Source organism: Amia ocellicauda, chromosome 14, assembly GCF_036373705.1.
Source record: "Amia ocellicauda isolate fAmiCal2 chromosome 14, fAmiCal2.hap1, whole genome shotgun sequence".
Lineage (NCBI taxonomy): Eukaryota > Metazoa > Chordata > Actinopteri > Amiiformes > Amiidae > Amia > Amia ocellicauda.
In genome coordinates, this window is record NC_089863.1 from 6,645,963 (window position 1) to 6,673,905 (window position 27,943).

Genomic DNA, 27,943 nt, shown 5'->3' on the forward strand with positions numbered 1-27,943 from the left:
CCCCCTGATTGGCCCGCCACCCCCATGCTGCACCCGCCTGGCGGAGGGAGGGGCTCAGCAGAAGTGGTCGTCCTCATCCTTGTCGTCCTTCATGCCTTTGAGCCGCAGCCGCGCAAAGTCCTCGAACACGAAGTCGTCGTCTTGACAGAAGTTACTGAGAGAGAGAGAGAGAGAGAGAGAGAGAGAGAGAGAGAGAGAGAGGTGTTAATACAGACACACTGAACACTATACATACCACAGAGGGAGAGATGGGGGAGAGAGACATGAAGACACTCACTTCGTCTCAAACTCTATCAGGTTGGTGTCCACTGGCGCGTCTGTTTCTGGGACAGCTGAGGGGAAGAAGACCGAGGGTTAATAAGCAACACATCAACCCGTCAGCAAACCTACCAAATCAGCTATACGGTGCATTGGGCATTGTGAGGTCACAGTAAGGTCAGTGTGAGGTCACACTGTGAGGCGACCGTAAGGTCAGTGTGAGGTCACAGTAAGGTCACAGTGTGGGGGGACAGTGTGAGGTCAGCAGGGGACTTGCTCTTACCTGACTGTGGCCGGGAGGTGGGCTGATCTGACGGCTTGGGGTGCATTAGGACGAAGGGCAACTCCACAGACACATCACTGAGGGGACAGACAGAGAGGAGGACATGTCAAACAGCAGCAGAGCCTGGACAAACGACACGCTCACACCTTGCCAGCCCATCTCGGCACCGACACAGAGAGCCCAGGGTGTGAGGACAGGGGGTAGCATATTCTCCCTGACAGGTATTAACGTCAAAGATAGTCCTTAATTATATGGTTTCATGGTTTTCGTCGATGACTATATCCTGCAGGGGGGGACGGGGGGGGGGGTCTCTGGCGCTGGAGGCTCATGACGCTTGGGATTGGGGGTCTTTGTTTCGCTCTGGGAGGGGGTGGCTATTGTTGATACTAGGCTCATTGGATCTAGGGGGGAGGGGGGTCTCATCTACATGAACAGAGGACGTTAACTTGACTTCACCTCACCAACATCCCACTGAGAAACTGAGAGAGAGAGAGAGAGAGAGAGAAAAAGAGACACCAAAAGGGGAGAGAGAGAGGCAGAGCAAGCCAGAGGAGCAGAATAAGATAGAGAGACAGACAGGGCAACAGAGACCAGGAGAGAGAGAGAGATGGATAAAACAGGGAGGCAAAAAAAGTAAAAAGACAAATCATAAAATTACACAACAAAAAGAAGGACGCAGGCAGCAGGGTGGGGGGACCACAATACACAAAATACATCTCAATATTTCTTGTGTAAGTCTTTCCTTTAATCATTACATTTGCAAAACTAACAAATGCCACATGCCAGGCTGTCATGATTTTTGTTTTACCTGACATTATACTAGAGTATATTAAATAATGTGCACAATAACAAATACTGGCTGTAAACCTACATTTTGATGAAAAATGCACTCAAGCCTGCAGAATAGACTTCATGAAGTCCACAGAACGCAACACATTACAGCGCATGTGTGTGATTACTATTACTTGTGTTGTTGTTATCTATTATATTATATATATATATATATATATATATATGCTTGTCATAAGAGACAGTATGTGGGGGGTGGGGTGTTGGAGGGTTTGGGGTTCTTGCAATGGTTGTGGTTTGATGGATAGGAGTACACTGTTTATTGTTTATGGATTTGTGAAATAAAGTTAATTTAAAAACCTATAGATAGAAAGATCAATAGATAACACATGCAATAGAGATCACGCAACATATATATAACGTGATATATATAAAATATCGCATAACAACACAAGTAATAGTAACCACAAATTATATCCATCTAAATTAGCGGGGGGGTGGGGGTGTGCGATCACGTATTGTCGGGGGTGTTTGCAGATCGGGTTTGTCCAGGGTGAACGAGAGTGGGGCGGAACTAGTTTCTTTTAGTTATTATTTTGTTTCCCTCACGCATATGTTTGTCCAGGCGGGCCAATTGTGAAACCCTGTATATATATATCAATCCATATTCGCTTCTGTTTGTGTGTAATTCAAACATATCATTAAAACTGGCTAACTATTATTTTGTTCATTCGCTTCCATTGCTTTAAAAAAAATCTTAATATAGCGAGTGTAACATGTAAGACCGTAATTCCACGAACCCGTCTATAATTGCTTCATTTTTTTTTTAATTCCAAAGAAGTTGCCACAGTCCAAGCCGAGGAGAAGGATTCCGACTCACACTCAACTTGAATACAAAAGACGGATATTTTCCTTTGATTAATTATTTTATCTAACCATTTCCTATCAAAACACCAAACGCAATTAGAGAACACTGTGTTAATAATACAATTGTAAGAGGGCCTGGCCTGGCTCACTTCCTCTCTTACACCCCATTTGCTGACTGCAGTACACCGTAAGGTAGCAAGGGGGCGAAAGCATACCAATTGCATAAAAACAACATTCCCATTTAAATCACAGCACAATTAATAACTATTATGGATTTACTTTAATACATAAAAATGGCTCTAGCACCGTCTGTTTGTAAAATAAACATGCAACTTGATAAGCAGTTGCATCTCCTGATTAAGGACCTCAAAACGACACATTTACTAACATCAATACAAATTATTTGATAGTAACATGCCACGGAAACACATTTGCTCCCTCATCTTCATGCCTTCTCCCGCCTTACTTTAATAAACGTAGATGACGATTGGCCAAATTAAAATTGACCAATAAGGGTCTTCTGCAAGTGATTGGCCACAAAGATTGACAAGCATTTCCTGCAAAGTGATTGGCTGCATAAAAAAATAGTTGCTCCTCCCACAGTCCATGGTTTCCGGGTCTGCAGCTATACATACTTGCATACAAATGACAAAAACTTGAGTCTTGGGATACAGGGATTTTGTAATATAATATAAGTATTGAGTATATCGCAAAAACTCGATATATGGCCCAGCAATAGAGTGAGTGAGGAACCAGGGAGACTGGGAGGAGGAAGCACATAGGCACAGCACACAACGAACCCTTACCCGCCACGCGATACCACCAGCTTGACTTTGACCCGGTAGGACACCAAGATGCCCAGCACTTCCTTGTTGGCCACTTCTTTCACTCTGAAACACAAAGGGATGGTGTGTCAGCGGGTTAATCGATGTACCCCTCCTAATCGGTGCGTTCATCAGTATGTAACTGCCACTCACGTGGTGCTGGAGGCCAGGTTGGTGTCAACCAGTGCGTCAGTGTCATTGCGTCAGTGCGTCTGTTTCAGTGCGTCAGTGACGTGGTGCTGGAGTCCAGGTTAGTGCTAATCGGTGCGTCAGCGTGTCAGTGTATCAGTGCGTCAGTGTATCAGTGTCACTCACATGGTGCTGGAGGCCAGGTTGGTGTCTTCGTGCTTCAGCTTGCCGTCCAGCGCCAGGCCACGCTTCTCCCTGTTGTTACTGAGCATGGGGGTCAGGGTGTACACCTTGCAGAACGTGGAGCTGGGGGACACCTGGTCACTGTGAGGAGGGGGAGAGAGAGAGAGAAACAGCACTACTGTGTTACTCAGTCCATTCAGCAGGGAGACAGAGAGCGCGAGAGAGAGAGAGAGAGAGAGGATTGCGGACAGAGAGAAACAGAGAGAAATAGGGTGGGGGATGGGGACAGGGACACAGTATTAAGGGACAGAATACAGGAGTTCCTGTATCAATCAATCAATCAAATTTAATTGCTCGTAATTGAAGAACTGCCAGAGGGAGGTCAGCAGCAATGGACGCACTGCAGACGTCATGCCCAGATGGGGTAGTGTTTGTGTTTCGGGAGGGGTGGGGTCCCAGCGTTCAGGGGACAAGGCGAACGGTATTTTGGGGGGTGTCCGTCGGTTGTGGGGGGAGGGGAAGGGGATGGGGGGGGGGCGTCCCTGTACTCACCGGCTGAACAGCGAGCTCACAGACTTGCTGTAGGTGTCGCTGGAGTACAGCACCACGTCTGTCACCTGCAGCACTGAGAGAGAACACGCACTGTGACATCATGGCGGGGGCAGGGCCAGGACCGGGGCAGAGTGCCATTAGGGGAAGGGCAGGGGTCAGAGGCTTTATGAGAGGGCTGATTGGCTGGGCGGGGCTCAATGGGTGGGGCATAGACAGGAAGTGGGCTGAGCGGAGGACTGTAATGTCCTTGTGGGGCAACAGGAAGGAAGGGGCGGAGGGGAGCGTGGTGGAAATCGGGCCGTGTGATTGGCCGGCAGTGAAATGGACTGTGGGAAATGTAGTTTGTTTTCAGTTGGTTGGTGGATTTGATCCGATTGCTTTCCCTCACTTATTATGGTCTGTACAGGATGCTGTCTCAAATTGCTTGGAGACGTGATTGACAATAGAGGAGATAGGGAGGGACTGAAGAGAGTATGGGGGAGAGAGAGAGAGAGAAAGAGAGAAAGATGGAGGGATGGAAGGAGAGAGAGGAGAGATGGGTACTCACTCTGCCTCGACCTGCGCCACAGGACACTTGTACTGGGCAGTGCTAAAGAGACAGATATCAGCATACTGCCGCACTGTGAGGAGAGAGAAGGGCAGGGGTTACACAAAGCACAACACACACTCACACACACACATACTATGGCTCTGAGGATGCCGCGTTGTAGGCGGCCACAGTCCTGACTGCCAGGAATGGGATCCAGGGAGCTCCCAGCAGTCTGTGAACATGCACTGGCCAGCAGACAGGACGTGCGTGTCTGTCTGTTGGTCAGTGTGCGTCTCTCTCTCTCTCTCTCTCTCGGTGTCTGTATGCCATAGTTGGGAGACAGAGGAAAAAGGAGGGAGGGAGCGAGGGAAGGGGATCTGAATCCCAGCCACTGATTCTGGAGTACCTCCCTCTCTCTAACTCACCAGAGATCTTTATTTTCTTGACAGTCTTGGTGGAGTTGTTGGTGACGTGGACGTTGACGCTGATTGGCTCTCCGTGGTAATACAGCTGGAGGGAGAGAGAATAAAACAAAAATGGTGAGAATCAGATAGCAGAAGACCGTTTTTTGACAGGGACGTATGTGTGTGTGTGCGTGCACGTGTGTGTGGGTGCACAAGTACCTCCTTGTCCAGAGATGCCTCCAGGTGCAGGGACCGGTCCGACATCAGGAAGCTGCGCGTCGTCTCCACCATGGGCTGTGGCCCGGGTTTCTCTGGTGCGTACTGGACCTTCCTGATCACCAGCCTCACGGAGTTCCTGCAGCACAGAGATGCCGTCACACACACACACACACTCTCGGAGACTATGGTACACGTACACGTACACGTTGGTGCCACTATCATTATAAGGACTCTCCATAGACATAATGACTTTTATATTGTACAAACTATAGATTCTATCCCCTAACCCTAACCCCCATAAAAAACTTTCTGCATTTTTACATTTTCAAAAAAACATCATTTAGTATGTTTTTTAAGCATTTTGAATTATGGGGACATTGGCAATGTCCTCATAAACCACCATTTTTGCATAATAACAGTTTGTAACCTAAAAAACCTCGTAAACCACATAAACCAACCCACACACACACACACAAACACACAGTCACCTGCTGACCCTGAACTACAGACACATGCAGAGACTAATACACTGTCGCTGATATTGGCACACAAAAGGTTAGAGAGACAGAGAGACTGACCTTTTGTGAATCTTCTCTTCAACCGATTTGGCACAGAATGCTCTGATCTCGAAATCCACCCCACACGCCTGCGGACAGACGGACGGACGGACGGACAGACATTTTAATGGGGAAGTTGACGGCTTGATTTACCCGTGCATCTATAGGCGTCTTATGTACAGCGCCCTGTGTGTGAGAGGTCTGGCTGTGTGCGACTCTGCAAGTAACCATCAGTGCTCTTCATTTCATCTCTCCTTACACTCTCTCCAGAACCCTCCGCTCCTCCTGCGCCAGAAGACTGACTTTGCCTCCTCTCCACTTCAGTTCCTGACCACCTTCAGGCGATTACTCAACACACGCCTGTTCAGACTGTACCTGTGATACAGCGGCCTGATCCCCTGTGTGTGTGTGTGTGTGTGTGAGAGTGAGGCTCTGTCCCTGTTTTGAGCATGTGTGAACATGCGTGTGCGACTGTGCTTGGCTGTTACGCCAGTACCTTGCCAGTGTCCTCGGGGCCGGGCTGCAGGGTGACGGAGCAGGGCAGGTTCTGAGGGATCTGCGGAGAGAAATACACACACATATCAGAGCTGATGTCACTGGACTGCTGTGTATTCTCTCACAGTGAGGGGGCGGGGGGGCGTGCTGGTCCAGAGTGATAGTACCAGTGTAGAACATTTTACCAGGTGTTACAGTGTCAGTGTGTCACAGTATTGCAGTACCAGTGTGTCAGTATTACAGTATCAGTGTGTCATAGTGTTAGAGTATCAGTGTGTCACACGTGTGCTCTCACAGTGAAGTAGAAGGGGTGGGTGTGCTGGCCCAGTATTAGTATCAGTGTGTCTGTGTGTCGCGTGTGTGCTCTCACAGTGAAGTAGAAGAGGTGGTCGTGCAGACCCTGTATTACAATGTCAGTGTGTCAGCGTCACAGTATCAGTGTGTCACGCATGTGCTCTCACAGTGAAGTTGAAGAGGTGGGCGTGCTGGCCCAGTTTTACAGTGTCCGCGTGTCACGCGTGTGCTCTTACAGTGAAGTAGAAGGGGTGGGCGTGCTGCCCCAGCTTCTTTAGGAGCCGCTCCTGCAGGCGGCTGAGGGGCCGGCGCTCCTCCGGCAGAGCGGGGAAGGCCTGGAAGGTGGAGATGTACAGGTCCTTCCTGAAGGACAGGCCCAGCACATCCAGGTCCTCCCGGCCATAGCGGAACGCACACGTCAGGGTCACAAACACTGGGGTGGGGAGAGAGAGGGAGAGACTGGTTATGGGACTATGGGAATGAAAGGAAGGAGAGGCAGAGTTAAAGAAAGAGAAATAGGATAGGAAAGGGGGACACTGGGAGATGGAGGAAGAGAGAGGGGAGCAAGGGAGAGGGTATGACGGAGTGAAAGAAAGGTGTTTTAAGAGAGAGGGGTGAGAGATGAAGGAGGGATGGGGGGATGTGAGGAACACAGAAAGAAGGGAGCAAAGGTGAGCTAAGGTCTTTTTACCTTTCCGGTCTTTCAGGTACTCTGGGTCAATCAGGAGCACTCCGTCTGCAGGGGGAGAGAGAGAGAGCAGTTTTAGTTTCTGTGCGTTGTTTAACACCGTGGACTGAATGCAACTGAACAGACCGAGAGAAAGAGAGACACGCGACAATCAACACCATCACGCTTGGTTCCGTGCTCGTCGTGCGGTTACCGGTCACAGAGGGAGTGTGCGAGAGAGTGTCAGTGTGTGTGAGAGTAGGTGTTACAGTCTCTCTCGTATTAAAAACAGCACAGATCCCAGCGAGCCCAGTCTCCCTCGGGGGGGGGACCGAAACCATAGCAGCAGCCACTCCCGCGTCCCCTCCACCACAGAGGACCTGGGGCCAGATCCAAGAGGCTCGAAAACAACAACAACAACTGTGTAGGCAACCCACAGGAGTAGCATTCCCCCTGAACAGGAGGTGGTGGGGGACGGGAGCAGAGCGCAGTTCGATCTCTGACTCCTCTCCTTTTAAACCTCTCAGTCAGTGCGTCCGTGTATCATTCCACCACTCAGTGTTTCAGTGCATCCGTGTATCAGTCCGTCACTCAGTGTGTCAGTGCGTCCCTGTATCAGTCTGTCACCCAGTGTGTCCGTGTATCAGTCCGTCACCCCTGACCCTCATCGGCACGGACACTCACCTACTGGGTCCACATGGTCCAGATGGTCAACAAAGTCTCTCTTCCCCAGATACACTGTGAGCTGCACAACGAGAGAGAGAAGAGGGAGAGGTTATCAGTTATCAGGCAAGAAGTCTGTCAAAGAAACAACCCCTGATACAGCTTTCTCTCCCTCTCCCTCCCTCTCTCCCTCTCAGACTGACCCCGAGGCGCTCCACTCCCTTCTTGAAGACTCTTTTCCCTGGAGGGGGGGGCAGTTCACAGAACACATCTTCCACACTAACTGCCCCCTCCATCACCGACACACAGAGAGAGGGAGAGAGATTTGACAAAGAGAGGGGGAGACTAGCGAGAGAGGACAAGAGAGAGAGAGAGAGAAAGAGGATGGACTGAAGAAAAAGCAAAGGTAGTGGCAGGAGGTAAAGAGAGGGTTGGGGATAGAGAGAGAAAACAAGAACAAACGGAACGAGGGAGAAAAAAGAAGCGGGGAGGACGAGAGAAATGGTATGGCGTTTGGGGAGACTAAATCAGGCAAGGAACAGAGAGATGCTGAGAGAAAGAGGACAAGAGGACAAGGAGGAAGATACTGACATAAGGGTGAGAGCAAGAGAGAGAAACGGAGGGAGAGAAGAGTGGCTGTGGCAGGCTGCTGTATCCAGTCGCAGGAGAAAGGGAAGGAGGAAGGAAGGGAAGGAGCGAGACAGGGCCCTGGAGGAGGTGTAGTCAGTCCATGGGGACACAGGGGTGTCTGCGTTAACCGTTTCGGCACAGTCAGAGAGCGACACAATTAATGAAAAGACAAAAGAAAGTAAAAATTCTTCTACCTTGCAGTTGGGGCTGGACTTCTTGAACACTCTGTGTGAGAGAGAAAGAAAAAGAGTATGAGGGGCTGACAATCCACAGAGACACCTATATATCATGCCCGTACGCATTGCTCATTGTTTGAATGGAGTAGCTGTGTCTCAGGGTGGCCCCCCAGTGGCCGGAGTGTATATTGCACAGGCCAAGTTCAGCACACTTGATTGCCGGTGGGGGGGGTGGGGGGTTGGGGAGTAAAAAAGCAGAAACAAAGGGGGTTTGTGTAATATTAATCATCATCATCATCATCATCATCACAGGAAAACTGCCATCTCTATTTTTATATCCACTTTCTGACTCATCTACTGCTTGTCAATAGTATTCACAGCTCACTACATCATTCATATTATTATTGTATCAGCCGACAGAGAGATAGTGAGTGTGAATGTGTGTGAGTGTAAGTGTGTGTGTGTGTGTGTGTGTGTGTGTGTGTGTGTGTGTGTGTGTGTGTGTGTGTGGAGGGGATACACTCCCACACACCCTTGCTACACAACACACACTAAGCTCTGAGCACTCCACACTCACTGCACATATGCACACCCTTGCTACAAACACACACTCCCTCAGACACACACACTGCACTTATACACAACCTGCTAAACACACACACTGCAAACACACACACACACACACACCTCTCAGCTGCTGCAGGAGAGGAAGCAGGGTTGCGCCGAGAGAGGTTTGGGTTTTTGGTTTTTTTGGTATTTTTCGGCAGCGCTAAAAATAATGCTTCCCCTCCCTCTGTCCCTCCCTCCCTGAACACCGGCACACATTTAAACATACAGTGGAGTTTGTGCTGGCGTTTCGATAATAGAAAGCTTTAGAAATCAGCAGAGCTGGAATAAAACCGGACGGCCCGACTCCGTCCAGGCACTAAGACCCAGAAAAGGAGGAATGGCCTGGAGCCCGGCCCCATCCCGGCGATTGTGCAGCAGAATCTCATGAACAGGGACAGTCTCTGTAAACCCCACAGATCCATGTCAATTTACAGGAATTATAACGAGGTTAAAAGCCTTAAGAGTCAGAATCAGGAAGTGCTTCGTGATGTCCCGACGCACGCAGGCCGCGCCCACAGCGGCTCACACTGACAGGGGGAAAATAAAAGCAAATTGTTTTGCTTCCTGTTCACATATTTTGGTTTGCGCTTGGTCCTCCACGCAGCAGATGCCCAAAATACGCCACGTTTCGGCCGCAAAGCCATAATCTGGACTTGCCCAGAGAATCAGAAATGATCTACTGCCGAGAGCACCAGCATCAGCCGTAGACAGACACAGAGCAAGGCATTGCTGTGGTAGGTGTTAGAGGAGTGCTCCCTTTGGTGCTTGGTGTTGTGACATAACTGCAGTGAGATTTGGATTTTGGGGTGGATGTTTGGGAAAAGGGAGAGAAGAAGTGGGTGTTGAAGTCTGGTGTTGCGGTCATGCTCCCTTTTGTGCTTGGTGTTTGGAGATAGTCATTGTAACATGAAGGTGGAGTGGGACAGCTGGAACATTGCGCTGCACTGCAGTGATGGGTGTTGGGAGAGTGCTCTCTTTTCTGCTTGGTGGTGTTTTGCCACCATAGGAGAAGGGGCGGGGCCTGTCGATTCTTCATTTGTTCAGTGCCACAGTTCAACCACACACACTCAAACTGTCTGATCTAAGGTGCTACATCCCCAGGTGTGCAGGTCTGCGGTTTGGGGGGGTGGTGGATGTGGTGACCCTGCACAGGAAAGATCGTCACGGCTGGGGTGAATCAAGCAGCCCGGAGGGGGAGATTACCCTGCCACATGGCGGGCAACACACCAAAACTAAATCTATATATTATGGAGGTTTAGGATTTAGGATGTCTGCTGCTGGATTCACCGGTCCCTCCACAAAACAGGACCACATCACGACATAAATTTTCTCCACATCTCGGTTTCTTTCTTCCTCTCCTTCTTCCTCTCTCTCTCTTTCTCTCCCTCTCCCACCCTCACTCTATTTGATCTTTGTTAATGTGAGGAGATATTTTCCTGTTTTTGTGGAACGCCTAGCCTCTTCTCTCTGTTTCTCTCTCGCTCTCATTTGCTTTGTGCTTTCTTTCATTCTCTCTCTCATTCTCTTTGTTCTTTCTTTCATTCTCTCTCGCTCTTTACCCACTTCCTTTTCTTTTTCCGTCCGGCAATGAAGGGATCAAACACAGAGAAAAACAAAAGCCAGGGCACCAGCACTGCTGGGCTGATGTAAATCACCACAGATGTGAGCAGCACAGGTGTGTGTGTGTGAGAGAGAGAGTGTGTGTGTGCAATTGTGTGTGGATGTGTGTGTGAGAACGAGAGAGAGAGAGAGACAGAGAGAGAGAGTGTCCCACACACCCAGGAGATGCACTCAGAAACTTCGTTATGACAAATAAGTCAATTACCATTATGACAAAACTTTGGGCTTAATAAATACACCCACTAGTCCCCTGATAACCCACAAGCACAGACTAGGCGTTTAAAGAAATTAAATACAATAACAATCTTACTAAATCTAAAATCCAGACATGCAGAATTATAATAGAACACTGTCTCGGTTTTGTTCGGTCTTCAGACAGTACGGCAAGCCCCTGCAGCCAAAAAGGGTCTGGCCTCATCTGGGCAACTCTCCGGTTGTAATCCAGTCCGACCCACTGAAATGTGTCAGTAGAAGCACGACAGTCCCACTGCGACAATACAGCCTGGCACAGTTCAGGACCACACTCGTCTCACTCTCCCTCTCCCTCGCCTTTTCCTTCCCTCACTCTTTCCCTCTCTCTCGCTCTTAGAGCTCGGCTGATGAAAGATTAAAAGCCAATTAGTCCATGGTTCTGGGCTCCCCAGCTCTAATGAATACGGCTGATTAATACTTCATGGCTTACATCCACCCCGAGGGCTGCCGCCAGAGTCACACACCGAATGAGACGCACACACAGACACACACCCTTCTACATACACAGAGGGACAAATGCACTTACACACACAGAATACTAGAGTCACTGACTGGACTGAACTGGGCTGCTGCAGAGTCACTGACTGGACTAGACTGGGCTGGACTGGGCTGGTACAGAGTCACTGACTGGACTGGACTGGGCTGCTGCAGAGTCACTGACTGGACTAGACTGGGCTGGACTGGGCTGGTACAGAGTCACTGACTGGACTGGACTGGGCTGGTGCAGAGTCACTTACTGGGCTGGGCTGGGCTGGACTGGACTGAACTGGGCTGGTGCAGAGTCACTGACTGGACTGGGCTGGGCTGGTACAGAGTCACTTACTGGACTGCTGCAGAGTCACTGACTGGATTAGACTGGGCTGCTGCAGAGTCACGGATTGGACTGGGTTTGACTGGGCTGGGCTGGTGCAGAGTCACTGACTGGACTGGACAGGGCTGGACTGGGTTGGGCTGGTGCAGAGACACTGACTAGACTAGACTGGGCTGGACTGGGCTGGGCTGGTGCAGAGTCACTGACTGGACTGGACAGGGATGGGCTGTTGCAGAGTCCCTGACTGGACTGAACTGGTACAGAGTCCCTGACTGGACTGGAACAGGGTCAGCCTATCCATAAAGTTCGGTACATAGATTAGACATTAGGAAAGGGTAGATTTTACACACAGACAGGGGATATACCGGTAACAGGGCAGAAACTCATACAGATAAGACAAGCAGGTTTCATTTGGTTGCCATGGCAACCAGACGGGGCTCCCTCAAGTTACCATGGCAACAGGACAAAGCACAAAAAAATATATATACGTTTAGCCCGGGTGTGAACACAATAAGGTTGTGTCACAAATGCACATGTGCAAAAAGCAAGTCTTCAGTCAAACATAGGAACACACGCGGACAAACACTAGTGCTCTTTATTAGCGCACACACCAGCACACATGTACACACACAGTTTCTATGTCAGTCACTGTTCCCCTGTCCGTGGGTCCGTGTGTCAGTCAGTCACCGCCCCCTCCCTCCGTATGCCTGCGTGTCCAGACGCTAGTCCACTTCATTTGTACTCAAACCCGCTTTATTTATTAATGTCTTTTTTGTAGGGAAGGAAACTGCACTGGAAAAATCCATGAGCAAATAGAAGAGGAGACAGAAATCACCGAGTCTATCAGAGGGGGAGGGAGAATGAGAGAGCGAGAGATCGAGGGAAGTGAAGAGAGTGAAGAAACTGTTGTCGAAACACACCGCAGCTCAGCACAGTCCCCACAACCCCAACACCACAGTCACACACACCACCACTGACACACACACACACTTCTGCGAGGCCGAGAGCTCAACACGGGTCCTTGATCTGGGGCTAAATACAGCAACACAGTGGCAGGTGTCCACAGGGAGGAGACGGGGGGGCTACATTTAGCTTGCCTGGGCCGGCACAGGGTCACAGCTAGAGGGAGATGGGGATGGGGAGGGGGGGGGGAATGATCTTTGAGTCTGTTGTTCTCTCTCTCTCTCTCTCTCTCTCTCTCTCTCTCTCTCTCTCTCTCTCTCTCAACAAGCTGCAAAAGGTCAAAGTTCCACTTTTATAAGTTTGCAGAGTGTAATTTGGAAGCTGAAATCACCTAGTTAGTTTATATTTATATTTTGTGGCTGGCTCTGTGCTGTGGGCTACACGTCTTGCCAGGGGTGTTGGGGTGGGGGTGGGACACTGCACTCAAGTCTCCGACTCAGCATTTCACACTTGAAGAAGACTGGTCACATGACCCTCCCACCCCCCCACAGCACTTCCTGTCAAAGGGCTATCCACAGAGAAGCACTTCCTCTAATGTGGGCTGTCAGCGGATATCCAGAAAGAGTGAGAGAGAGAGAGAGAGAGAGAGAGAGAGGGAGTGTGCAAGTCTGTGCGAGTATATGCGAGTGTGTGTGCGTGTGCATGTCTGACAGTGTGTGTGTATCCGAGTTTGTAAATGTGCAAAAGTGTGTGAGTGTGTGTGGAGTGACAGACCCCAGATTGCACAGCCTTCTCTGCTGTGCTATGTTGCCTAGGGCCTCCTGACCCTTTCAACTCTATTCCAAGAGTTCATACACACACACACACACACACACACACACACACACACACACACACACACACACACACACACACACACTTCCTGCTTCAGATCTGAACTTCGTGGCCATTTGCCTTATCGGGTGGGACGCCTATGCCAGAATCTGCACGCTCGGAGTGATTGGCACAGACACACTCACACACACACGCATGCACACACGCACACACACTTGATCACAGCAATGACACCTCTCTCTCCAGCTCTCTGTTTCCCTGCCTCCCTCTGCACACTCACTCTTCTAAAAGTATGTTTTTGTTCGTTGACAAGAGGAGATCTGTGCCATCCGCCGGTCGCCAGTCTTGTCGAGTACCAGCGTGGGAGAGTCAGTAGGCCAGCGATTCCCAACAACATTTCTATCATTTTACTATCAAGCTTAAGGTAGCATAAAAAAGCACAGGAATAGATGATTATAAAAAAAAAATCTGAAGTCCTTCCCAAACCCACTCTCCTCTGTCTCTGTTTTTCTTCCCGTTTTCCAGGAAGTGAGAAAAATGCTTGCTGCCCTGAAATCAGCAGCCCCAGGGTGGCACACAGCCACCCACACAGCCTCTGGGCACAACTTCCTCTTGTTTTGTCCGCCAAGTCACTGGACTGCAGAACTAAAACAAAACAATGTTTTCGGACAAGTGCAGTGCAGTGCAGGTCTATCTCCAGCCTCAGTTTCTAGTGCTGATCCAACTTTAACCCTCACTGGGAACATTAACCGCGTCAGCCACCACACCCATGTCACACACAGTCCGTTTCTGAATCTATAACTTGGGTCGTGTCTCCCCAGGGCTTTGAATCAGGAGGGTGGCGTAAAACCTCCTATTTGAGGCGATATTTTCTTATCTCAAAACGGAAACACACTAACATCCTTTAGTGATGTTGTGTTAACCCAACATTTGCAAACAGTGATAATTGACTTGATATGATAGACTTGACTGTTCCTTTTGTTGTTGTTGTTGTTTGGTTGGTTGTTTGGTTGGTTGGTTTAGGTCCAAATATGATTGTGTTCACAGTGTTAACTTTGTGTCTGTGCATTAAATCAATTAACCCCTCAATTAAAACTCGCGATGCTGACAATCACAAATGACTGCCAGGCGTAAAATTCTCCTCCATTAAATACGCCCCCAAACAGCTGCGTTTTGTTGCGTCTTTTCACAGCCTGTTCAGAAGAACTGGTCTAGTAAGGTACTCCAAGACTAGAGCTCTGTGAAAGCAGCCGTACTTGTGTCAGCAGATTCAACTGAAATGGGAGAGTTCGTGAATTCCTTTATGACGACAAAGAACGCCAACCCGTTCCTACGACGAATAAAAGTGTGCTCTTTTTGCGCATGCGTAGGTGCCACTTTGATCGGTTGCAAACATGCCAGCCGCAGCATCCCAGTACAGGGCCGTGATGGGGGGGGCGTTGGCATAATCCTTTGGCATTTCTGGGGTCTCGAGTATCCACTGTGCCCAGCTGCAGCACGTCAAAACGAGTATAGCACAATAGCAAAAACGATGACGTCTCAGTGTTTATGCACCTCGGTGCTGTACTGTCATGAGAAGTACGTTCAGAAGAAAGTATTTAGGAGGATTTGTGGATTCCGTGCTCGCCGCATACTTCTACTGCGCATCTCGGGCGCTTGTCAAGGGATTACTGTATTATTAACAGAGATAACTACACTTAACTAGTAAACTATTTAAATAAATATAAGAACATAAGAAAGTTTACAAACAAGAGGAGGCCATTCGACCCATCGTGCTTGTTTGGTGTCCATTAATGACGGAGTGATCCAAGGATTCTCTCCAGTCTATTTTGAATGTTCCCAAATTGTCTCTTCAACCGCATCGCTGGGGAGTTTGTTCAGATTGTGACGCCTCTCTGTGTGAAGAAGTGTCTCCTGTTTTCTGTCTTGAATGCCTTGAAGCCCAATTTCCATTTGTGTCCCCGGGTGCGTGTGTCCCTGCTGATCTGGAAAAGCTCCTCTGGTTTGATGTGGTCGATGCCTTTCATGATCTTGAAGACTTGAATCAAGTCCCCACGTAGTCTCCTCTGTTCCAGGGTGAAAAGGTTCAGTTCCTCAGTCTCTCAGTAGGACATTCCCTTCAGACCTGGAATAAGTCTGGTTGCTCTCCTCTGAACTGCCTCTAGAGCAGCGATATCTTTCTTGAAGTGTGGAGCCCAGAACTGTCCACAGTATCCAGATGAGCTCTGACTAGTGCATTGTACAGTCTGAACATCACTGCCCTTGTTCTCAATTCTACACTTTTGACAATATACCCTAACATCCATTCCAGAAACTTCCGGAATAACCCCAATAACTAAATTCTACACTTATATGCAGGTTTGTTTTTAATCCATTATGGTATTCGATCGGACTGCTGAATAGGAAACCCAAACTGCATTTCCTTTATCTTTGCATTCTCATAATGTGAAGCCCTGGGTTGCAGCTTCCCCAGTTTATGGTGAAATGCGTCACTGATCACCACAACTCAGCAATACTCTCACAACAGACCCAGCCTTGTGCAACACAGGCCGACTCGCTTACACCCTGCACATTCATCCGGCTCCTCCTCAAAGCCCTAATTAGCGTCGTTAATTCGAGCCTGGATTCATTACCCGGAGATCACATGACCAATTGTGAGAGGTTTGCTAATTCTTGCGCATTACAGGGGGGCGGATACACATCCACGGATGACCATAAAGTCCTCCTTTGACAACAAACACACTCAAGGAGCTCAACTGACCCTCAAAGAAGTAATGACTCGTGTCTATTAGGCCCTGTGACACTGGGCTGCAGATTAAAGACCTTGTAATTGATGAAAGGGGGACGTGTACGTGTACGCCAGTAAAACCTTGTTAAGTCGCCTTGGAAGAAAGCATATAAATAAATAAAACAGATGGCAACTATTTTATTTAGTTTGTAACAAGGTGTATGTGCAATGTGTATGTTGTGTATGTCTGCTTTACTGTGCGTCTCGTGTGTACTATACTGTGTTTGCTATGGTGGATATCTGTAAAAGGATTGGGGAGAGTATTGTGAGGCCAGAGAGAGACAGAGAAAGTGTGCCGTAACCCTGCTTAGGGAGGAGGGGAGAGGATGGCCGTGGGGGTGGGACACACATCCTCTCTGCTCTGTCCAACAATCGCAGCTTCCGCCACACAGCTGAGGAAACCCAGCCCCCAACACACACACACACACACACACACAAAAATAGGTTAAAAATGGACGCATCTCTTGCTGTAAGTATACAAAAGCGAGAAAGACACATAAACCGAGAAAAGTAACAAATTAATCAAAGGGGCGTCTCTCTCTCTCTCGCTATCAGTATGTGGCCTCATCCGCCGCCACCCCCGTTTTACAGAAGAAGGTCCAGGGGCTTACCTAAATCCCGTCATCCAATCAGGGGATATTCTGTCCAACGGACTGCTTTTAATTGGTTAAGCCCTTAAATGTAGTATAATCCCCATAGCTCCGAGTAGAGATGGAGAAAGCTGGGGGGGGGGAGAAACTGCTAGATAAATAGAGGAAGAGATAAGAGAAGGACAGAGGTAGGAGAGAGAGGTAAAATGGGGATAGAGACTTAAAAGTGGGGGAGGAGAGAGCAAGAGAGGTGAAAATAGTTTTATTTTCATTGTTTATTATTGTTGTTAATGTGTATGCATCAGCTTTGGCCATACTACTAATGTCATGCCAATAAAGCAACTTTTGAAGTTGAAAGGAGAGAGAGAGAGTAGAGGAGAGTGTGAGAGAGTGTTAGAAGTGGGGGAGAGCAAGAGATAGAGCAGAGAGAAAGAGATAGCCATCACTGAAGTTCTTGCCCAATCTTGCAATGCTTGCATTTCCCCTTTTTGCCTCGCTGGCTTCCGGTGCACCAACACACACACACACACAACACCCCAGCTTATCTCACTCTCACAATCTCTCACTTCCTTGACACCCCTTCGCTCACATTATCTCTGCGTCTCATCTCTACGTTCCTGGAATCTCGCTCACCATCTATGATTCTCCCTAACCTACCCCAGACACCCTTAAACGTATAGACTGAGTGAAGACAGGCGTGTGCGTACGTGTGGGGCGGACAGGGGAGCCGGACAAGAACATGTTTGGGATCTCTCAGTTTTGTCACTCTGAACTATTGTATCGCACAAGTGGCCTACTTTCACCTCTACCTGACCCCTGCCTTATAACCCAAGCCACTCGCCTGGACGCCTCTCAATTCTCCCGTCTCCTGCACCACAGTCACACCTCCCACGATTTCAAAACAGCGGAGAGCAGAAGGAAGACCGACTTCGGATGTGACGCACAAAATACACCCTTACTCATCTTCCTTGCTCACGTCTGCATTGCTTTTCTACAGCGAGGTTCTTGATTCTCATCTGCAGCCTCGGCTACAGAACTCGCGCCACTAATTGGCAACGTCCCTGAAACCTGCTGGACCGCGGCCGCCTGTCCAGTAGGTTTTTATGAATGTTGTCAATTAGTGGCAAAAGATCTGTAGCCAGGGTTGCACATCTGTAGCTGAGGTATTAAATTGCTTCTTAAAATCGGGAGCATTTGTTTAAGAGTTTATCCCGTGTGCAGCATCCCTTCAAAAAGACTGTGTACCAAACTGGACTGTGTCTCTGTAGTACCAGGGCTGGAGACCCTGCTGTAGTGGACTGGGCTGTGTCTCTGCAGGACCAGGGCTGGAGACCCTGCTGTAGTGGACGGGACTTAGCATCGCCCTGAGACGGAGACACACATTGCTAAGCAACCAGTGTCTTGGATCCCTCACACACACGTCCCCTTTCACAGCCACCGAGGCCTTTCAGTGTGGCTCAGGCAGCATGACCCTCCGATACGGGAAGAAATGTGGCACATGGCACGCACACAGACACACAAACACACACACCAACATGTATGCACGCACACATACATATAAAAACATGCAGCACATAAGACACACACACAGACACACATTAGTCTCTTGTTTTTTCTTTGGCATGGTTACCACCCCCCCATCCCCCGAACACCTCAAGTTTTTTGTCGCGTGATGTTGGAAAAGTTAACAAAGTTAAATATCACACGAACAGTAAGCAAATCTCCTTCAGCCAACGAGCTCCCAACTATGCCGTGTCGGGAGCCAGAGAGTAAATAGAACACATAATATATGCATTTATTGTAATTGCAACCTGTTAACCCACACTCTGGAAAGCAGAAGGAACACGGCCGAGCCAGAAAAAGAAAATGAGGAAGGACTTTGCGTCAGGAGACGTTTTAGTAAGATCTGATGCACAAAACAGCTGACTGTGCAAGTCTCACGTGTGGAGGGGGCTGTGAATGTGAAGGAGTGGAGTAGAGGGATGGGGGAGAGGGAGATAAGGACGGAGAGCAAGAGAAATGGAGATGGACACTCAGAAATTAGAAAGAGAGAGAGAAACGTGGGGTGGGGAGAAAGTGTGGATCAGATTAATCAGAGAGGCAGCCTCACGGTCCCACGGGCCCTAACAAGACGTAATCAGCTCTGTAATTAGCCAGCTTAACAAGCAGCCCAGCGCCCAGCCTGCCTGCCACAGTCAGCCCATTAAGAGCTTACGGCTGGGAGAGGTGGGGGGGCAGGCTGTACCCCGGACCAGCACGGCTTTAACAGGCATTGGAATTTTTGGATCTGCTGGAGTCGGTTTAGTCCCCTTACACAAGAGCCCCGCGGGGCCCTGCGCTCGCACAGACAACAACACACGCTCACACTCATGTCAGACCCCCCAATGGGACCCGCGAGTTATGTCAGACCCCTCTAAAGACAGGAATTTGGAGTTTTAGGGACTGAAGTTTAAAAGAGCTACAGTTCCCTCTCTCTCCCTCGCTCTGTGCATCTCTGCGTGTCCCTCTCTCTCTCACAGGCTGTCCTCAGTGGCATCGTAAGCGTAGCCAGAGAATTCAGAGTCGTAGAGCAGCTGTGTCACTGCAGAGCCGCGACGCGCCTACAGGATATGTGCGGCCGAGAACAAGTTTCCAACAAAACAACACCAGCAGCACCCAAACAAAACAGCACTGAAAAAGCGGTGTGTGCATGCAGTGTGTGTGTCAGCGCCTGCACGTGCTGCTCTGTTTGCCGTCGAGCAGTGCCCCTCAGTCCAGATCGGAACTTTCCAAAATAAACCAATGCATTAATTCACCTCGATTAACACACACTCATCACTTCTGTTTATAGTCTCCTGCAGGACAGAGAGACGGGGGAGGGGGGGCGAAAAGAAAGGTAAACTTTGGAGCCGGGGGAGGATCGCAGAGGCACTATAAAAACACAGGGCTGAGCAGGATTTGAATGCAGTGACGTCTGTGCACAGCAGCAGGACGGGGGAATGCAGGACGTCCTTATCTCTGTATTCAAATGACAAGGGAAACAGTCAAATCTGAGACCCGGCGGGTCAGACTGTCCAACTGGCTGAGACGGAGAGACAGAGAGACAGAGAGACGGAGAGACGGAGAAAGATTTCTGCTTCTTTAGTCCGTTGGTATCAATGTTAGTGCGTTCATTGTTATTAATGTATGTAACTTTTTTCCTTATGTACATTTGAGTATTTAAATATTCTCTTAGTTGTCTATTCATTCCTATATATTATTATGATCCTGATGATTCATTTATTTTTTACTTATCAGTTTCTCTTCCCTTCTCTGCTATTGCTCCCCTATCATTATCAGTCACTCCCTTTTTTACGGTCTATGAATGCTATGATTATTCCTACTATCTTATGGTTTCCCTGCTATACACACACGCACACACATTATTTTTATCTCCTTATGTTTACCAATATTCATTATTATGCCAACTGCTTTGGCAATACTGCTTACGATGGTCATGCCAATAAAGCTCAGTAGAACCGGGGAGGGGACACACACACACAACAGAGAGAACTGTAGCTCTTTACACTTCAGTCCCGTTAAAACACAAACCACACATTCCTTATCTTTAGTTACTATCTGTTGTTCTGAGAGAGAGAGAGAGAGAGCGAGAGCGAGAGAGAGACCACAACACTGCGCAGGGAGGGTGCGCTCAGCCCGGGGCTATGTGCAGAAGACACTCCTTGCCCAGACAAACAGACACCGGGGCCAAAGCAAACTGGAGACCCAGCCATACCAGACTACAGCCCAGCCTGAGAGGATGACCGGCCTGGGGCAGTTAGATCATCTCCTCCTCTCCCCCTCTCCCTCTCTCCCCCTCTCCCCCATTCTCTCCATCCCTACCCAAACCGCGCCCCGACTGACTGTGCTCAAGCGAACGGGCGCAGTACAATCGGCGTACAATCGTCTCTCACTCAGAGGAGGGGCTCGGATGACAACGGGCAATTTAACAACAATGGGAGGCACAAGTGACCCCCAACTCCTCTTCCCGGAGAGGAAACCGAGCCTCTAATCAGATCATCAGCGCTGGCAGCGGCCGCAGTAATTCACTGGGTGAGTTACGCAAAACTGCGCCGGCTGCTCTGTAAATACTACAGTATACCACAGATTGTGATAAATTAAGCAAATGTTCTATTAAAAATAAAAAAGACGTTGCCTAGCAGCGGCTGAAATTCCATCGCAAGGCCAATGCTGCGAGTCCCGTCAGAGCGCAGCGCCTCATCGCAGCGGTTCATTACTGCAGCAACATGTGCGCCGAGGTCTAAAACAATTATGCAAATCCAACACCGTCACCGACAGTCAAACCTCTTGCGAAAGAAGGGCCACCATTCAAGCCACAGCGTGAACAGGAAAGACAATGCCGAGTCCAACGTCCACAGATAATTGGCCAACGGTCTCCAAGCGCGGATGGCTCCAAGGGCTGCACATCTGACAAAGTGTCTGTGTTTATTTTTTACCTGTAAAACCAGTTTCAAAATATTCCTTTATTTCCCTGGCTTTGTTCCACATTCTCACACCACTGCACCACGGTTCCCCACCTCCTTCTCCTCGTTGGAAATCAAAGGCAGAGCGAAGGGAGCAGCACATCCACAGCCAGCAGTCCTCAGACCAAGTCCTTTCCCCGAACCCACTGGCTTCCGCAGACAAATAGTGGCCCCAACTAACATCCAGCCTAGTATTCGTTAGTTCTTTCTTGTGTATGTTTATAAATCGGTGTGTGTGTGTGGTTTTATAGTGTGTCTAATCATTATCAACAATGCAGAAACTGATTCTGTAGTTGGTATGCTTTCATTTGAGTGGCCCCACATGCTTTTAGCTCTTATAATGGAGAAATGGCCCTCTTGAACGCATTTTGTGGTATAAATTCTCAAAACTTTCCCAAATAGACCTTTTTTTTTCCAATGCACATTATTCTTTCATGTCTTATGCTATTCTTACCTAACAACTCGACAAGTTTCAATTTGAGTGGTGTTCCAACATAAAATGTTCATATCAAGATTTCCTGTAGACTTTAATGGAGGAAAAAGATCAATTTCTAAAAACACGTGTAATATAGTAATATAAATGTGTAATATATAGGTCTAATCATAATCAGCTACGTTATAGTACAGGTTGTCTAGTTTCAGGGTCACATACCTGTACGTCTTATAATGTCCATATTAAGCACTTTTGCATCTAAGAAGTTCTAAGCAGGCAAAAATGGAGGGAGTGTAAAGTGATAAACATATATATTTAAGTTATTTGCAGGTGCAGCTTTAACAGAGACCGGAGAAGAAAGACAGGCCAACAGAAGCTGAGAATATAAGGAGCAGAGACCGATGCACTGTGCTGGTGTGTCAGTGTGGGCCGAGCCTGCATTTGAATACTAACAGAGGGAGCCGAGTGTGATTTTGCAATGCAAACTCAGCTAACAACTGACTTGGACTGTTTACAAAACAGCAGAACTCAACACACACACACACACACACACACACACACACGCAAACACACAATCCCTCTATTCTCAGAGCAATTGCAGTCTCTCCCAGGCCCTGCAACAGCTGGCAGGAATCACAAACATCCAATTAATCAATTACGGCCTCGTTAAGTCTCCGGCAAGGCCACGGTCAGAGAGATGTATAGTTACACACACAGAAACACACACATTTTTTAAGATGCACATCCCAGTTCCTCGTTAAACTGACACTTCGTTAACTATTGACAAGCAGGGCCAGCGCACTTGGGACCCGCTGTCCTGGACGCCACTTGCGCTGACAACACCCCCCTCCTCCGCCTCACCTGGGTCAGCCCGTACGATTAAGATTACCATTGAGATTAGGATTCTTATGACGATTAAGGCGATTATGATTGAGTCAATTAGGCCTCAGGAAATCGCTCGGCCAGGCAACACCGACCCAGGCCGAGCCAGACGAGAGGCACAGCGTCCTTCCAGCAGCGACCACAGATCGTACATTGAATATGTTGATTTATTCAATGAGTTTGTAATGTGAAATTAATAAAAACAACAATAATAAATCAATGTAATGCGAGATTTCTGCCACAAAAACACTCTGGCACTGTACCCCAGACCCTGCCAGCTAACAAAGCCGTGGCGCAGCAAAATAAGAAAGAGAGAAGCCACTGGCAGGCCCGATCCGGGGGAAAAAACAAACCCACCAAAATAGGCCTTTTCAGGATTGTTTTGCTGCTCTGCAACTCCGGCCAGCCACGCTGACATCACAACCCCCACAGGAGTCGGCCTGCGGTCCGGCCAGAATCATTTGGTCTTTAAAAACATCTCAATCTGGGATTCCTAATATCTCCTTCCCTTTTTGAGTCCTCGTCCATGCGAGCGCTGCCGTGGTGGGAACAGGGCGACCGTGACCGAGCTCAGACTTTGACCCCTGAACGGTGGCGGGCCAGAGGGGTAGGCCACATTCCTGGCAGCGCAGATTGTGTGTGTGTGTGTGTGTGTGTGTGTGTGTGTTGGGGGGGGGGGGGCTCTCCAGCTGCCTCAAGTCTTGCGCTGACAATGCAGGGAGAGAACGGGAGACGAATCCCAGCCCCCTCCCTCCCAGTTAACCATCCCGGCGCCTCGGCACAGATAGAGATTCGGATTGTTATTGTTTTTATTGTGGATATTATTGTTGTCGCTATCATTGTATTTATTCATTAGATGGTGGTTAGGTTGATTACGAGTCGCTATAAATATTGTGACTGAAATTAAGATCATGAAGATTATAATTACGGAGATGATGATGATGATTCCAATTACAATCATGACTATGAAGAGAACGATTACAATAAGATTATGATCATTAAAACCAAGATGACGATTATTAAGATTGTTGTTGAGCTGATGATTATAAATTGTCTGAGTCAATGAGGTCTCGGGAGGAGGGGGTCGAGGAGAGAGAGAGACAGACATAAAGGGACAGACACAGAGACAGAGAAGAGAGACAGAGACAGAATAAGCTCGAAGACCAGTAATACATCCCCCCCTGTACAAGACGTTTAACTCAGACCAATGACGCGACCGGGCCCTGGGCCGGCTGGACCAATAGACACAAGACTCTTGTTCACTAAAAGCCGTGCTAATGTATTCACTCCGCCTCTGATGACCGGAGAATTGGATTTACGATGCCGATAAAGCCGCTCGCCACTTGAAAGGCACGCCTACCCGGCCAACCGGGTGAGGCCTGGCAGGAGGCGGACCTCAGTGCCGTGAAAGGGATAGTTCACGGCACTCTCTCTCTCCTGTCTTTTAAGCAGAGGATGTTTTCGTCGGTCCGCCTCGTTTCCGTGGTTTTCAAATTCACTCCCTTGTTCCCGCCCCGAGACAAATGGACCCCCTTCCTTCCCCCTACAAGGACAATGGAGGGGTCTGGATGTTAACCTTTTGCTTTCAGAATGAGATGGACACGTTTGGAAGCCAAGGCAACAGCCCACCTCCAGAAACCCACTGTCCATCAGTCCCCCAATCTCGGCCCAGATTTGCCCAGGCACAGTCGGCGATGGGGGGCACAAGGCAGGAAAGCAAGACAGTCGAGAATACACCAAGACTTCCTATTCGCTGCCTGGCCTGGCCTGGCCAACTCAGCCCAGACACAGACACACTCACTCAACACAGAAAAGAAGCGGGTGAATAGCCTGGGCTACTCCCGAGAGGACACCTGGTAAAAAGAAAAAAGTCCCAAAAACAGGCCAAACAAACAAACCCAGATCCGAGCGGCAGTAAACAATGTCATACATCAGCAAGTTCGGTGGGGGAAGCCAAGAGGTGTCCCTGTGCGGCGGCCGAGGGGGGAGGCGGCGGGGAAGATGTAAACACGTTTAAAGGTCACCCTGAGTGGTTCACTCAAACAGGAACCAGGCAGAAGTCAAACCTCCCCCCCCCGCTGCCTCTGACTCTCTAATACTGGTTCCAGAGGCCCACTGTCACAGGAAACAGCCCTGACACAGCACACATTTCCCAGGCCCGGAAACAGCCCTGACACAGCAACGTTCACACCCATACGGAGGCGAGGGGGAAAAAGACACGGTCACAGTGGTACGGAGAAGAGGGCAGGGAGAGGGAGAGGGAGAGAGATGTTGGGCACAGCCAATAAGGAGTCAACGATGGAGGAGGCATACGTGTGAAAACCACCGTCACTGTAACACACTGTATGCAAATCGTGATGCTCTTGATATGTGGGACACCTGTATCAAAGTTCAGTCTCCTGTCTCTCATGTCTCTTTATTCCTCTCCATTATCTGAAGGGGGTAAAAGTGTCTGGATTATCCTCGGCGTGCTACAATGCATCTGCCTCGCTCATCCCACACACCCCTGAAACCCCCCGGGGCTGGCCTCCTTGGTGCCGGTTCATGATGCCATGCTGACATCATCAACATGCGACACCAAAAGACTCGCCCGTGTTGGAAACCGTCTGAGATCCCAGTCCCGGTCCTGCGTGATCCAGCAGGAGTCCAGAGAGGCCCGGGCCTATTGTTTGTGGTAACAAGCTGAGTAAGGGTGCAATGTCATCCTTTGTCATGTATGTGTCGCAGCTGTCTGTAAACACATTAAGGCCCGAGTGAGTGTGAATGTGAGTTAGCGTGTGCGTGTGAAAATGAAGTGCGTATCTACAGCTATTCTCCCACAAAGTATCTGAATACATGGAATTACAACCCATACGAGGCCTTCCTCGCCCGCGCGCATCGAGCGCTGCGTGGCAGGACGTGGTTATCGAATGACGTGTTGCCCGCGGTTCTGACATGGCAAACCACACAGCGTGGATAGCACTGCAAGTCCCCAAAAACAGAAAAGTACGACAAGTCCATGCCGACAGAAAGTGTCGGGCCTCATCTGGGCAACACTGCCGTCAGAATCCAGCCTGACCCATTTAAATTGGCCACCACGTTTGGCACAAGTCACAGCCGCACATCCTGAGGGCAACACAGCGGAAGGAGGCGTGTCCAGTATCTCTCATAAGGAGCCTTCTACATATATATATATAGCATATCTCAATATCTCAAGGGTTCTCCGCCTCGCCTTACAAATTTAAACCACAAACACATTGCAGTGAATGATGTGAAGGTGTAACAATCGAGCAGGACCATCTTTTACAGAGGTGGGGAGATGCCATGTGTGGTAGAATGAATTGACCCATTTTTATTTTCTTAATGGAGTGGCTGTTAATATTTATGGGGCTGGTTTTGGCGTATGAATTGTCCATATCCAACCTGCTTTTGTGACCCAGATATGGATCATAATAATCATAATCCATTCTTGAACGGACTACCGCCCCCAGTTTATGTGGCAATAAAATCATTTCAAGAACAGGGCCAAGTCTCCCCTAAATATGAATATCAGCCATCACAGCTCACAGGCGTGTGGGAGAGGAGACAGACGGACTGACACAGATGTGCGTTACGCAGGTAGGGAACGGGGACTGAATGGCAGCTGGCTTGTGTGTGTGTGTGTGTGTGAGTGTGTGTGTGTGTGTTTGTGGGGGGAAACAGGCCACCCTATCTGTATCCCTCTCCCTCCTCACACACGTAACCATCAGAGAGAGAGGGGGGAGAGGGGGAAAAAAACTAAAAATCAAAATGATGCAGTTAGTTTGGATGCATACAGAACAGCGGAGACACCTACTCACTCTCTCCCTCTCTCTCTCTCTCTCTCTCTCTCTCTCTCTCTCTCTCTCTCTCTCTCTCTCTCTCTCTCTCTCTCAGCATCCCCCTGTATATCAATTAAGGCTGTGTCCGTGACTGACTATCCCAGTGTACCATATGCAGCAGTCTGGAGTAGCTCTGGAGTAAGTCTACACAGCACAGATCACATGCGACACGATCCGGATTATAAACAGCTGGAGACGAGTGGATATTTCCAGTAGTGAATCGCACCCACCCAGCCAGCCAGCCCCCCAGTGCTCCGTCTGTGTCTTTTCCTACTGCGTTGCTGCAGCCCCGACAGGATCCCACCGTGCATAACTATATACACACACACACACACACACATATATATAAATACGGAAGACGGATCACAGAGCTGCTCTCTCTCTCGCCCCATGTTTGCGTGCGTGTGTGTGCGTGTGTGTGCATGTGTGTGTGCATGTGTGTGCATGTGTGTGCGTGTGTTCAATGCACATATGCAAAGCGTGGATGTCGGGGTGTTATTGCGATGCAAACGTCAAGAAAGCACGTCACGACAGGGGCGCTGGAGACTCAAGGAAATGCAAAACGGCCAGCACAGCACAGCCCGGCAAAGGCACAATCTCGTCCGGGTTCAGGAAGGCGAGCAATTAACATCGGGTGAATAATCACCATCACCATCACCATCACCATCATCATCATCATCACACAAGTGTACAAATCACACACACACACGCCTCCAGCTCCGCAGACACCGCACAGACAGAGCCGTCTCGATCGCACTGATATCCATCCACCCCAACCCACTAAACCCAGACACCCCACGCCGCTGCTGCGCGTCCCGGGGCGGGCAGGTAGAGCCGGGTGTCGCCGCGGCGGTCCGTGTCCACACGTCCCCGGGAACATGGAGGGGACATGGACGTGTTTCTATACGTCTCTACATATGTATGGACACAGATATACATCGGCTGCATTGGCTGCGGTTACGGTTCATCTGCGATCGTGCTCGGGCAGCGGTGCACGCAATCACCGAGGCGGACCGACGTCCCCGTCCCCCCCAATGAAGCCCCGCCACCCCCGGGTCCCCCCCGCACCCGTGTCCGTGTATAAACCGCGGGGGAACCGACGGACGGGCTTACCTGGTCCCCGCCTTGTCCCCCATTTCCGCCGGCTGGTGTAGATGTGTAATTCTGCGTTGTTTCGATAGCGCGTCCTCCTCCCTCACTCCCTCTTTCTCTCTCTCTTTTTCTCTCTCTCTCTCTCTCTCTCTCTCTCTCTCTCGTTTCCGCAGCCTCCAGACGGAAGCCTCGATCCAGGCTGACAGCGAGCCGGGACCCGCCCACTTCCCCTCAGAGTGACACAGCCGTCGTCCAATCACCGACTCGGA

The 27,943-nt window shown here is 49.3% G+C and overlaps 1 protein-coding gene across 1 annotated transcript; it reads right to left on the reverse strand.

Moving 5' to 3' along the window:
• arrb2a (arrestin, beta 2a) lies at positions 1-27,848 on the reverse strand. The gene is made up of 15 exons (XM_066722705.1): positions 27,696-27,848; positions 8,538-8,568; positions 7,735-7,795; positions 7,075-7,119; positions 6,620-6,816; positions 6,091-6,150; positions 5,616-5,683; positions 5,038-5,173; positions 4,840-4,924; positions 4,433-4,505; positions 3,337-3,474; positions 3,004-3,087; positions 542-618; positions 278-332; positions 1-154 (listed from the first exon to the last, which is right to left on the reverse strand). The coding sequence occupies exons 1-15, from the start codon at positions 27,716-27,718 to the stop codon at positions 55-57; spliced, it is 1,233 nt and encodes a 410-aa protein (XP_066578802.1). The 5' UTR covers positions 27,719-27,848; the 3' UTR covers positions 1-54.
• Between the last annotated feature and the right edge of the window lie 95 nt (positions 27,849-27,943).

What these genes read in the sequence shown, in the direction of transcription:
- arrb2a (XM_066722705.1), bottom strand. Translation starts at nt 27,718, where the DNA reads ATGGGGGACAAGGCGGGGACCAG. An exon ending in GAAGAGAAGATTCACAAAAG is followed by an intron (nt 5,174 to 5,615) that starts GTCAGTCTCTCT and finishes TCTGTGCTGCAG; the next exon opens with GAACTCCGTGAGGCTGGTGA. An exon ending in CACCTCCCGGCCACAGTCAG is followed by an intron (nt 333 to 541) that starts GTAAGAGCAAGT and finishes TCTTCCCCTCAG; the next exon opens with CTGTCCCAGAAACAGACGCG.